The sequence below is a fragment of the Fukomys damarensis genome, unplaced genomic scaffold (genome assembly GCF_012274545.1).
Source record: "Fukomys damarensis isolate Sample0158 unplaced genomic scaffold, DMR_v1.0_HiC HiC_scaffold_13, whole genome shotgun sequence".
Taxonomy (NCBI): domain Eukaryota; kingdom Metazoa; phylum Chordata; class Mammalia; order Rodentia; family Bathyergidae; genus Fukomys; species Fukomys damarensis.
Genome location: NW_022900925.1, coordinates 28,970,130 through 28,984,485, shown reverse-complemented (window position 1 = coordinate 28,984,485; position 14,356 = coordinate 28,970,130). Strand labels below are relative to the sequence as shown.

The 14,356-nt window shown below is 38.7% G+C and overlaps 1 protein-coding gene across 1 annotated transcript in view; it reads left to right on the top strand.

The window, feature by feature from the left end:
* Ankfn1 (ankyrin repeat and fibronectin type III domain containing 1) overlaps positions 1–14,356 on the top strand; it is a 449,198-nt gene that overhangs the window by 314,995 nt on the left and 119,847 nt on the right. The window contains exons 11-12 of the mRNA XM_033762964.1: positions 3,040–3,234; positions 5,260–5,373. Of these exons, the coding sequence (XP_033618855.1) occupies positions 3,040–3,234; positions 5,260–5,373 (309 nt within the window). The remainder of the gene's footprint in view (positions 1–3,039; positions 3,235–5,259; positions 5,374–14,356) is intronic.

Here is a 14,356-nt window from a genome sequence, read left to right as displayed (position 1 = left end):
CTTCTGCTTAAAGTATATTAACTCAGATTGATTATCTCATCAGAACAGATGCTTCTGCTGGCACTCTAACAGGTCATTAATAATTAGGAAAAACATGATTACTTTATAAGTCAGCTGGTTAGGTAGCAAAAAAAAATCATGCAAAGGAGTGTTTTATTCAGCTATAAAAAGTCCATTGGAAAAATACATAAAGATTTGCTTGGTGAAATAGTTGGAAGCCATCAGCTCTCTCTCTCGCTTGTCCAAGTAATTACCTCTGACAGCAGAGGCAAGTGAGTGAGTATCTTCTCTAGGGTACCTGGGGACTGGATCTGAAAACAAGGAGAGCTCTCTATTTCATTTTTTTTTAATTTTTTCAATGCTTAGCAAAATTTCCATTCTCCCCCATAATAAATGGGTCTGTCCCTAATTCTAATAGCATGCTTTCATCGAAATCTGCATGTAAAATTGGAAAGTCCAGGGAGACACAGATCTTCATACTGTGGTTTCAGAGATTCTACTACATCCCCACCCACCCGTCATCGCTATGGTATTCCGTTGGAGTTCTGTTGTATCCCGTTTTGAAGACCACAAGGAATATAAATAATCTTGGAAAGTTCACCTGGCTATAAGGCTGTGGAGCTCCCTTGTTAGCCTCTGAAGAGGCAAAAGGCTTTAGCACAACTTTGCCTTTTTCCACAACTCAAATTTCATCCAGTCTAATGCCTAGGAGTAAAGGAAAGGTGCGGGAAGAAAATGTGCGGTGCTAGCGAAAGCAGGAAAAATGTCAGGGCCCAGCACAGCTCAAGAGAAGCTGTCCATCTGAAATGCCACCTGGAATTCACACCAGTAATAACTGTTGTGGATATAAAAATTAATAGCGGGGATTTCATAGTATTAGAAAAATTTATTTGTATAAATCATGTGTCTATCACCCAAGTGTTGACACATGCATGCAATTCAAACATCAGACCTACAATAAAGGCTCACTGAATAACTTCACAAGGACAATTCCCCCATTTTCTCTGCAATTTGGAGTGGAAGGAGGAGGGGGGAGTGGGGAGAGGGTGCAGTTACTGGGTCAATTAATCAACCTGAAAACTGTGACACAAACTCTGACGCCTAACCTATGTCTAAAAATACACAAATGCATACGAATTTGTTTTAAACTGTCAATGCCTATATTTAGGACTTTCCCAGCAAGGCTATAATGAGACTGTGTTTGAGGGTTTCAGTCATAGCAGACTCTACCATTAATCTGCAGTTAGTTAAATTAACAGCATTTAGTACTGACTTGTCAATCTCACTACTCCAGGAAATTGCACCTTGAGGCTACTAATATTGCCAATTTTTCCACTGGAGTGTGTGTGTCTGAGTTTGTGTGTGTGTGTCCGTGTGTGTGTGTCTGTGTGTGTGTATGCGTGTATGTTTTTATCTCCAAAACGTCCATGTCCATGCACCAACGTTGCTTCCCTACATCCACAGCACTTATCATTTATCCTGGCCTCCTTCAGCCTTCCCCTGGGGGTTCTGCACAGTGTAGCTGCTCAGTGAAAGAGTTTTTTAGCTTTATATTTATTTGTTTATTTTTCTGTCATGGCTCATGACTGAGACTTTAAAAAAAAAGTGTGACAGTATTTAGAGTACATGATTGACTGCTATGGCAACATTCATTAACCATGACAAATCTGTAGCAAAACACAGTCCTGAGTGTTCTAAACAGAAACTTTAAAAAGAAAGAAGAAAGAAAGAAAAAGAAAAAAGACTCCACTAATTTTTCATTGACCTCATCAGTAAATAAATTTAGACTGATGGTGCGCAAGGGCAATAATAAATTAGTATTCATTTCCTGCAATTAATGCAAACATGCCTATGAACACAGAGAATATGAATATGTAACCACCTCGTTTCCATTTCAAAATACACCTAACAAATTTTCACTTCAGTTATCTTCATAATATTTTCCCCCCCTTAATTAGGAGAATGTAATGGATGATTTTCTTTCCCACCCACCAGGGGGAAATATTGATTTGGTCACAGGGACCATCAAACATTTCAGCAACCAATCTATAGACCTTGTTTCTGATTTATTTCAGCATTTGCGATCGCCTACCACATTTCCACCGAAAGGCTGATTTCTTTCTTATCAGTGACCACGAGGGACTCCTCCTGAAGTGACCATGGGATCCCATGGGTCCTTGCATGCTTAAGAGCCATTAACAGGCTATGAGAAGCACAAGAATGGGAAAGTTCTATCATTGAAACTTTCACTCACATAGATAGATTAGGTAAATGAGACAACATAAATCAAATGAAGATTACTATGCATTAAGTAAAACATAAATGCCAAGTTCTGCAGCCTCTCTTGGCAAAAGGAGCTGTTCAGGCTGGCTCCTTCAGGCAGAGGCACCTCTGGAAAATTCATCCTATGATCGGACCACAATCAAAGGTGATCACACCCCAGTTTTTCAGCCGTCAGATCTCACTAACTCAACTGTGGCACCCATGGCACAATACTTTATTTAGTAATAAAAAGATCCATAAGAAGAAAGCTATACCTCTCAAACATGCACACAACATTTTCTGTATGCCTGGAAGAATGTGATAGGAGCACAAAATCTGTATCAGCTTCTACCGAAAACCCAAACAAAAACAAACAACTTTGGGACATACAACTTGCCTCCTGGTAACCTCTCCTAGAACTTTCCAGCCTTTAGAGCTTTTGCCCCTGTGTGTTTTTGCCTCTAAATGTCCTGCAAACAAATCTGGGCAATTATACTTATCTGTGCTAAGCAACTAATTGGAATGTATGTTACAGGAGGGCCTGAGAGCAACTGACAGTATCTTAATTTGATGAATACACCACTCGATCTGACTGTAAATGTCACTAATTAGACCTTTTCATAATAAGATAAGTTCATAATGAATACAGATCCCACTTTGTCCTGGCTTTTTTAAAAAACCCATCATAGACTGTGCACTTTCAGGTATCAGGTATAGCCTGCCAATACAGTAGCGTCTCCCCAAAAGAGAGGAGTCATCCTATTTCTTCCCCCTTAGTTGTCAGCCTGGAAAGCCGCGCGACACACCTCAACACACTGGTCCAGGAGGCCCAGGACAGGGTGAGTGAACTGTCTGCCCAGGTGGAGAATGAAGGATTCACTCCGGACAACACAGAGAAAGAGAAACAGCTGAAAGCTTGGGAGTGGAGGTATCGGCTCTACAGACGCATGAAAACGGGCTTCGAACATGCCAGTGAGTATACTCAGAAAGGCTTCTGCGTTTGACTAGACTGAGCTTTGGTGTGAGACAGCCAGGCCTTCCTTTCCAGACTTTTTTTTTTTCACTCCACAGGGTCATGGATGGCTGTTGTTGGCCTATTTGGAGCAAGGGCTTTGAGAAGCTGAAAAAGGGTCTGTGTCTTGCTTGATTTTCTGGCTCTTGACAGTTTCTCTAACCATAGCTAGGACACCTAAGTGCTCCTGGCGCCCCCTTCACCATATCGCACTCATCTAGCACTTTCCACCTGCTACACCCCAATCCTAATGACCCAAATGGTCTGATGCACTGAGTGGCTATATTTTGGGATGTGGAAGTGGAAATATATTTGCCTATTTGTCTTGTTTCTGCTTCAAGCTCAAGTTTAAGTTGTTTTCAACTCTGCTGCATTTTTTTTTAATACAGAGCTATAAACTGAACTTCAATTAATGCAAGTAACAGAGAAGGACAGTCAGTCAAATCTGCCTGTGAATTATGGTTTGTTTGTTTTTTTGTTTTTTTGTTTTTTTCTGCAGTTCCTCTCTCTTTACCAATTCTTCTTGTTAACTTAAGGAAAACCATTTTGGATAATGCTCATCACCAGTGGAAAGTACTGCTGAGTGAAGCCCCCAGTATAAAAACAAAATATATAGCCAGCCCAAATACTTGTGAAATATTAAACTCTCATTCTAGAAGATTTTATTTGAATAACAAAAAAATTTAGAATTGAAATTTAAACACAATAAAAAAGTCAGTTCATTCAACTGAAGTGCTCTGCTTTTGCCTAGAAAATCTTCAAATGAACAAACTAAATCGAATATAGAAAAAGGCCAAAGGGCAATGAAAATGATTTTTTGGGGAGCACTCACACTGATCCCAAATCTAGTCCTGCCCTTTCCTTTGAAACAAATAACTCCAGCAGGATTGATGAAAGGCTGCTCTCAGCATCAATAATCTCAGCAGTGCTGGTATGTGGACTTTTACAAAGGCTCAGCAATTGCATTAAGAAGTGCATTTGCCACTGTGCCATACTGAGGACAGATTATTACTAGAAAGAGAAATCTTTTTAGGCTGGATGCCCGATTTCATCATTTTCTATGTTACAAAACATTTTCTGAGTGCTAAGGAATGACTTAAAATCATCGTCAGCCCTCTGAAGCCTGAAGTTAGTAGGCATGACATGTGCCCACCCACAGTTTTTCTTAGAAACAGACCAAAAACAAAGTGAGTTAGAACTCTATCTTAGACAGGGCCCAGGTTCAGTCATCCGAAGCCACAGGCTTTGGTCCCATGTGTGTCTTCACCATGTTCTGAACAAAGAATTTGGCCTCTTTGGCCCTCAGTATCCTCATCCCAAAAGTAAAAGTACTATTACTTGCCCTTTCTCCCCAGCAAGGCTGCAAAATGTCTCAATGATATGATTTACGTCAAAGTACCCTATGAACTGTATCTAAATAGGAAGCTGTGATCACTTTCTGTCCCTTTCTTGCTGGTGCAGCCCAAATCTCTTATTGTATTTCCAGGACAGTTTGGGAAGATTCCTCCAGCATTATTTACCCCTTCAGAAGACATTCTAATAAATCAAACACACAAGCTTAAATATCACATGGCTTCTCTTATATGCGAAACCCGAAATATAAATAAAGAGCAAACTAAAGGAGAGATAATAAGAAGTGGGATAATATATGTTTCTCAAATAGGAAAGAGAACCAAAAGGGAAAGGGGAGGATGAAAAAAGGAATTAAGATGTTATATGCATGTCCAACTCCGCACAAGAAGTATAAACATTATGTGCTGCAAATACCTACCAATAAAACAATTTAAGAAAAAGAAGACCACAATGGCAACAAATGAAAGCCATTGAGACTTCTAACAAAAATATTCAAAATAAAAGCTGTCAGACTCTATGGTGTTTCCATAGTGTCCCCATAGTGTCTGTTTCCTGGTACCCTGTGAACAGTTAGGAACATTGTTTGAAAAGGATTTGGTGAGCTGAGATCCTTGTTTTTCCTCCTATGCCAGGAGCCCCCGAGATGCCAACCAATGCCTGTCTCATGGTAACCAGCAGCGTGTCTCTCACCGTCACCTTCCAAGAGCCTCTCAGTGCCAATGCAGCTGTAGTGACCAGGTATAAAGGTACTGCACTCCCTATATCTTCTCCCCACTCCTGCAGAGAAACAAATCTGTGGCTTGAGGGCTAATTGTGCATTTTGTGTGTTTGGTATTCTTGCCGATAGGATCATTTTCATCCCATTTACTTTCGAGGTTTAAATACAAATGTAAGCACACATGTGAAGGAGCAATAAGGTGACTGAGAATAAGTCACGAAAAGGATGAACCACAGGACCCGGCTGTCGATCCAAACTTCTCAGTGAATGTGCCATTCATGTTTGCAGAGTGTCTGCTTTGTGCAGAGCACAGAGTTGGGATATGGAACGTACTGAAAAATCAGGCCCCATCCAAGGAGCTGAAAGGCTGGAATGTGGAACATAAATAGGGGGCATATAAACTGATGACTGTAATACCAGGTGAAGCACACTGGGGTCAAAAGAGACCAAGGGGATGGTAAAATGGTCAAGGGATCCATAAAGGCTCCAAGTGAGAGGTGGCATTCAGGCCTGACTTGCAAAAATGGTCAAAATTTGGACTATAAGATATTGGCAGAGAGAAAAAAATTCCAAACGAAGAGAACAATAAGCATTGGCATAAAAACAAGAAGACACAGAGACCAGGGAGGAGAACATGGGACATGTAGAGAGTATGGGTATGTAACCATTTGGCTTCCCTGGGCTGCACTGGGGAAGAGGACCTGTCTTGGGACACACATAAATTACATAATGTAGCTCATGTATATAAAAAGTAAAGTTTCCTTTTTCATATTTCCATTATAACATTAAAAAACAAAGAACAAAGGCACAAGTTTAATAATTAATAGAAAATTTACGTGTCTGCTTAATAACAATAAACACCCATCCTCACAGGTACACAGACCTATGTAGGTAGGTTAAAATAACTATCACCAATAACCGCTGTGTTTTAATAGCCACGTTGCACAAGTACATGCAACATCTGATACATTTGGGTTCCATTCCACTGTGCGTGGTTGGCTCACGAGCTAGAGTTAGGGCTACGCCTCGCTCTCCCTTCACAGCTCCCATTAGCTCCTACGTAGTCCACCTTCCAGCAGCACACAGTCAAATGATGAAAAATATCGCTGAAAATCACATAACAATGTGAGAACTTTATGATCCTGTGGGGCTTCACTGGTAGCTGTCCAGGGCTGTGTGTCAGATGTAACCGCTGTAAAGGGAACTGAAACTAACATGGTTCCAGAGAAGCGCAGGTTCAGAAGGTGCAGTGAAAGGTACAGTAGGAGAGTAAACCTAGGATCTGTGGGCTACAGTGGAGCTGGCTGGCATTTGAGGTCTAGGACTTTAGACTTTGTGTAATGAGTTCTGAAAAGACACTGAATAAGATAGGTAGAAGATGGCAGAAGCTTGGAAGTGTCAATGCTGTACATGATGTATTGGGAGAGATATGGATTTAGAATAAAGAAACTTATTCAGGAGAGATTGTGACAGCCTGAGCTGGCTACAGTGGCAGCACTAGGAAAACAGGAAAAGCCCAGAGGGAGAGATCTACAGCCAGTGCTTACTGGCACCTACTATGCACCAGGCACTGCTTACACCTGCATGCATGAACTCTAGCCAGTCTTCACAGCTACCTTATGAATTGGCACTGTCAGTTCCCACTTTACAGGTGAAAAACCTGAGGGAATGAAAGATTAAAGGATTTGCCTAAAGGCTCATAGCAGAGCCAGAGTCATCCCATTCTGGTGACTCTTAAATGTAGAGGACAAAAAGGAACAAGAGCTAGTTTTGTGGTTCACTCACAAGGGCATATAGAACTGCACCAAATAGCCCTGAAGCCTGACGGATTTCCATGCCTAGTCCAAGGTGGCAGATCATACGTAAACTTACAAATTTCAGTCACTACTGCTCCCTCTGCCTGCAATAATGTTCCCACGGGTCACATGTCATCCTTTCTCTTCCCAGGACAGCCTTGTATGTGCCTGCAGATACTCCTCTGCCCATACTCAATAGGCTGTTGCCTGTTTGGAATTTTCCAAATACTTTCACTCTGTACTATTTTAGGTACGATAGGACCAGACTGCTTGTCACTAGGTCTTCTGTGTCAACCTAAGAGGAGGCAGCCTCGGATATTAACAACAGCACAGTAATGAAGCCAGCCAGGTGGCCTCCCACAGCCACCCTTTACAACAGTTCTAATGCTTTCTCTTGGTCATCTCATCTGCCAAGGCTGACATTCAGAGCAAGTGTTGCAAGCAGCAGAAGACATGGGCATTTCCTTTTTTTCTACCTCTTTCCAGCTCAGGATTGTGACAAAGGGTTTTATCGGTGCTGCTCGACTTGATATTTCCTTCTTATGTTTGATTAGTGAGCTAACAGAAGCTAATTTATCCAGACTGCCAGCTGTTCAATACCTCACCATAAAGCTAGCAAATTCTTTCGGCATTCACATATTAACATTTCTCATCTCAGGAGGCTTACATTTGGGTAAGGTTGAAACAAGAGGTCACAAGTGGGTTCTGTTAGTGCCTGGAGAGGATTAATTAAGCATTATAAATAGAATTGTCTGTTGCATTATGGAGTAGGTTTCCTTGTGATAATTTATAAGGACATAAATTGAGTCCTTAACCTGACCACTCTCAGGGGTTATTTAAACCAGCTGGCAGCCCACCGTACCCACAGAGACAGCAAGTCAGTTTTTAATTCAAGGGTTGAAGTAATTATTTAATTTGGAAATATTAGCAATATTACCCTGAGACAGGGCTGATTATATTGTTTGCTTTTTAAAAAACAGAAGAAACAATTGAGAAATCCACAGAATGAAATGGCAATTATCTGATTGGTTAGAGGAGAAGATCCTGTAGTATTTAGGGTTTGGCAAGAATGTCTCATCCTACTCTCCAGAATTTCTGGGTTCAGTGAAACCTCAAGCCTATTTGACAACTGTTTTCCCCTCTTCATGCTTAAGCCAGTATACTTTTGAAGAAAAATGGGAATCTTTCTGTTTCCCATATATTTACACTCGACTCATCAACTTGTTTTCTAAGAGTTTGTTGATATGCAGTAATCTTTTTCAGAGCGTCTCTTCATATGTCTTCTTTAGATGCTAGGACCACACACCACACCAACCATCGTCACAGCTCAAGAGATTTAAGGCATCAATTACAGCTTAAGACCCAGGAAACTATTTTCAGTGAAATCCACAACATTTTTCTGTCTGCATTGGCCCTGAGTATAAGGGCAAGGGGTGTTCTAGGTGTTTCCTCCTTAGACCCAAAAAGCCCTTGCATCTTTCCATTTCTATCTCCAACTGCCATGGCTTACCAAGAAATGCTAGAGTTCTCTTGGTTGCTTGGGTGATTTGGACCATTTCCAGAACTTAGTTACACATTTTCTCCTCATAGCCTTGGGTAACCTGCCTGAATCTCTCATTTGCTGATTATATGTTTATATTTCTGCAGGGGCAAAGCAGAAAACATTTTAAATAGTCCTTTTGCTGCTCTTTACAGGACTATGGAGTGAGTAGGAGGGCATCTTGTAACAGGTTCAGTGCAACATCTGTCTTCCATCCAAAGGATAAAATATTTTCTACCTTTTCTTAAAGCAGGGCTTAAACTCATGATGCTTTTAAGATTCACTGAGTATGAGGTGCTACAATAGTTGCTGCAGGGCTTGTAAGTGGTACCCCATTTCTGGATGTACGCTTCCCCTCCTGTTTCCCACCTTGCTCCTTGGCAGATTAGAAGTCCTGGCTCTTTGCTATAAAACCTTACTGTTTAACTGCTCTTCACTTCATTTCTTTCTTTCTTTTTTTTTTTTTTTTAATAAAAAAGCATTTCGACTTAGAGATTGCTACTGCCTTCAGGGAGCCAATAGTGTACATGCCAGTGCCTCTGCCAACCACCATCTCCAGGTTCTTAGAAAGGCGGGAGGCCAGAGAATCCCAGAAAGATGTCCTGGGTGATCTCGGCTTCCAAGACAGAGTCCCCCATTTACACACCGAAGCCTTCTGTGTCATTCATTTATAATGAGTGCCAGTCACCTCTCCACAAGTCTTGAGGAAACCCTGACTTCACAGAGCATGGGTTCACGTGGCTCAGTGACTCATATCATTTTTACCCCTACTATTTTTCTTCTCCTACACTTTGTACTTGTAAAGATATGCATCCGCCAAGAAAATGCATTGCATTAAATAATGCATTTTTCATGTTCAAGTATTTGAAGAACTGATCTAATCATAAGTATAAAGCAGCTGGCCACATTACTAGATTGAAGCGATATGATTCAATGAAACAAAACCATTTATAATTTCATTTAGCCTGCTTAGGTTTGGAGAGGGAGAGGTGAAGCCAAAGGTGTGCAGATGACAGCAACAAAGACAGAAAATGTTACATCCGGAGAACCTAAAATTCAGCAGATTAATAGTTTTGCACATGGGTGAAAGTGTGAAAGTGAGTTGAGCGATGAAACGTATGGAGAGAGGGAAACAGCAGGTCCAGTGAAAGCAAGAGCTTGGGAAAGGTACAGAGCAGCAACTATGCCGGAGTCATTTCGTCTAAGCTGCTAAGACTTCTCGTTTCCGCTACAAGTTGCTGAGTTGTCAGAATCCAGCCAATTTATTCTTCAACAATATAGTGAACCACCGAAGGGCCTGCTTTTCAATAAGTTATACTGTAAAGGTAACCTTGATTTTATCACTTAAAACAATTTTAGCCCTCAAACAATACAGTTTAGGGTTATATAAAAGGAAAGGTCAAAATCCTCCCTCATCTTTCCCCCAAACTCACATCCCTATCACAAAGTTCATCTCTGCGATGAGTATGAGGGTGTCCTTCAGACCCTTTCCTATGTACATACAGATACAGGCACAGATGTGCAGTCACAATACAAACACATATAGAATAGCACTGTAGCCAACAACAGAGGACAGATGACAGATGACACAGACTAGCGATCCGGTCATCATGGTTTATGTAAGGATATCTATGATGTCCGCACAGGAACAAAACTGCCCAAAAATGCATTTCTCAGGATATATCCCCATAGTTAAGTAAAGTAAAGATTATAGTTGTGTGTGCTCTAATATAAATACTGTCATCCTGTGTTAATCGGTTCTCCATCTCTGTGACAAAATAGCTGAGAGAATCAACTTATGGTGATTTAAAACCCAGAGCTTTATTTGGGTTCATGGTTTCAGAAGTTTCAGTCCCCAGTTGCTTGGCTCCCTTGGGGTCTCTAGTAAGGGAGAAAATCGTGGTAAGGAGAGTGCGGTGGAACTGAGCTGAGCTGCTCACCTCACCGCAGCCAGAAAGCAAAGGAGAAACAAAAAGGAGTGGGCAGGATCGCACTACACCCAAGTGGTCTCACTGCTTTCACAGTCCCCACTTCTTACGTGTCCCAACCCTCCCACCAGCTGCTTTTCTTACTTTAACCGAATGAAAAGTTCTAGGCTGCCACAGGCCAGTGACCAGGCCTTTAGAGCATGAACCTTTGCCAGAAATTTAATATCCAAAGCATAACACGGACTATTTACCTAATCCTACAACTGGAATTTTTTTCAACTCAGTGATATTATTGTAGTCCGTAATACATCATATATGTCTTCTTTATTCTGTGTAACAGTTGTACAGTATTTCTATTTCACAGATAGAAGTGTAATTATTTTCCTACTGACATAGGTTGTCTTTAATTTTCTTCTATTGTGCAATGTTACAATCCTTGCGTTCATGCTTGCCTCTATTTTGTCTATGAGAATATATTTTTTCTACAGTGGTTAACTAGAAGTGGAATGGTCTACGCATTCACACATTCTGTCTCAATGATTGGTCTATCTGCACCTGTGCTATTACTATACAGGAACTCATAGGGTATTTTAACATCTGGCAAGACAAGTCCCTCACCATGGTAGTCTTTTTCAAAATGTCTGTTATTTACACACATCTTCTCTTCAAGTGAATTTTTTAAATTGGATTATCAAGTTCAATTTTTAAAATCTTATTGGGCTTGCATCATATTCCTAAATGAATTTGGGGAGATTTTCCACGCATGAGCATCTTTTTGTAATCAAGTTGTAATTTATAAATTTGAGACAGTTTAATCATTTTCTTTATATGGCTCTCCTTTATGACCCGCTGGGTTTAATGACCAATGTATTTTACAATGTTTATGACCACAAAGAATTAGGGACTCTCTTTTCAAGATGTTCTTTGATTGGTATGGGTCAGAAAAATAATATTACTAAATTTTTAAAAGTTATTAATTGGCTGCTTTCCTAAAACCTCTGGTAGTGTTTTTCATAGTAGATTGTCTACTGAAAGATTTTTTTTTTGCATGTTATTTTCAAGGATAATGGCTTTGTCTCTTCCTTTCTAATATTTTTCTTCCTTTTTTTTAAATCTCACCTCAATGTCAAGAATCAGTGTGCAGCTATGAAAGTTGATGTCTTTCTCACTTATCTGCTTTGGACAAAATGCATCTTATATTTTACCATTAATATAATGTCTACTGGAGATTTCTGGTACAGGTAACTTCTAGATACCTTTTACAAACATAGGAAAGTTTTATTTTCTTTGCACCTTATTTTATTTTACATAAAAAAAGGTGTTAAATTATATCACAGTCTTCCTATATTTTTCTAGAAAATCATCAGTGTCATCTGGATTATGATTATTGACAAGTGCCATTCATATGATTTTATGATTTTTAAATCGGTACTAAGTATAGCCCCCTTTTTAATATTTTAAAAACTGTGGGTTTGTGCCTTTCTCTTAGAATTGTTGAAGATTTTTCTATTAAAATTGTCTATTAATCTTTTATTCATAAAATTATTTTTTGGCCTATTTTCTATTTTATTAGCTTTTTGGTTTGGATTTTCAAAATAGTAACTTTTACTGCAGATGGTTAGAGAATACAGTTTTTTCTCTAAGGAACTGATTAACAAATTTCTTAAGCATCAACACTTTCTTTAGTCCAAAATATGATAGTAGTAATTTTCTTGATGGTTTGCAACAAAAAGACATTGGCATATCACTGAGTTGGCAGTTGGTCACATATATCTTTCGAAGAAGTCATCATTCACAATCTCTGATTGAGTTGTTTGTTTTCTATTTGGAAAGGAGAAAAGGCATAATGCAAAGCAGTGGGACCCCAAACCCCAGAATCAAATGCACTTCATTTTGAAATTCAAGTTCCTAGTTGTTTGACCTTTGGCATGTTACTTCAAACCTGTTATTTCCTTTTTACAGATAAGAAAACTTCATCTTTAAAGTTGCAGTTTTTGTTTTTTATGTTGTCAATTCCTACTACTTATTATAGGTTTACTTTGTTTCCTTACTCGTTTGTTTTTTCACTTTATTTGAAAACTTCATTTGCTTACTTTTTAAATTTTATAATCCACGTACTTTAGGTTATAAATATTCCCCCCAAAAAAGTCCATATCCAAAAAAGTTGAAAATATAGTGGTATAGTTATCATTTATTTCAACTTGCAATTTGTTTCCTTGCTCCTTTAATCTAAGAGTTTCTTCACAAATCACTTTAAATTTCCAATTATGCAGATCTCATTTGCTGTGTTTGTATTGTTATTTTCTAATTTTACTGCAGTAAGAAAATTTTTAAATGTGGACTGTATCCTTTGGAGGCGTTTCTTAAATTATTACTTGAGGCTAAATGCTGAATGGGTTCTATATGTGCTATACAGGATGGTGAAAAGAAAGACAAACTCCGCTGAATATGGAGTGTGAGTTCGTGTGTGTTGTTGAAGTACCCTGCATTTTCTCCTTAAAGTACTTCTCTTTGATCTTTGATCTCTGAGAGGAGCTGCTTTATTTGTCCTGCTTCATGCTGTTTGCCTCAATTTCTACTTTGTTTGTAGTTAGCATTGTTTTTATATGTTTTTGTTTGGCCTGCTGCTTTTCTCTTCCCTTATTTTCATCCTTTCTGTGACCTTTGAAGTACATTTGTTTTTTTGTAAGAACAACATTGCTGATTTATTGATTTAATCTATCGCCTTTTAAACACACTTAAAATTTTTACCCAAAGTAATATGAAAATGACATTTTAAAAATTGTACTGAAAGGATTATAATGAAAAACAATAGCCATTTGCTCTATTTCTCTCATCTTCTCAGAACTTTTAACTTTAATTTTTAATTTTTTTTACTTTTGACTTGTTCTGATAGTTATCTTGCTAGTTTAATTAATATTCTTCTACGGCTATTTCTTAATCTATCAATACCTTGTTTTATTTATGTAATTATAACTATAACAAAAAAGAATTTAATACTTTTTTTTTTTGTACCAGGAATCAAACTCGAGTCCTTGTGCTTGCAAGGCAGGTGGCAGCACCACTGAGCTAAGTCCCCGGCCCTCTCTCATAATATTATTCTCATCTGAGCTCTCCTTCTCTGTCAACATGTTTCTATTTTTAATTTTCACCAGTATTTATGCTATTATGAGTACAGAAATTTTTGGTATTGCGGTGTACTCTATTTCCTTCCTATGTTTCCCTTCCTATATATTTTCCTATATTTCCTATTCTATATATTATCCTCCAATCTCTAAGTATATTGTTCTCATTCCTACATTATTTGCTATTCCCCACCCTACTTACCATTATATTATCGATTCTTTTTAGGTGATCCTTTCAGTGTAGTCACTGTTTTCAAGAATAGTACCTATTTTCTCTCCCAGAATATTCTCTGCTTTGGTTCCATAATACCAAATTTAAATTATAATAAAATATTACCATACACTAACCACAGAGTAAATACTTTAAATGGTGACTTCTTGATGATAGCCATTCTTTCTGGGAGGAGGTGCAATCTCAATGTTGTTTTTTTTTTTTTTTTTTTTTTTTTTTTTTTTTATCTCCCAGAATTCTCTGCTTTGGTTCCATAATACCAAATTTAAATTATAATAAAATATTACCATACACTAACCACAGAGTAAATACTTTAAATGGTGACTTCTTGATGATAGCCATTCTTTCTGGGAGGAGGTGCAATCTCTATATTGTTTTTTTTTTTTTGTT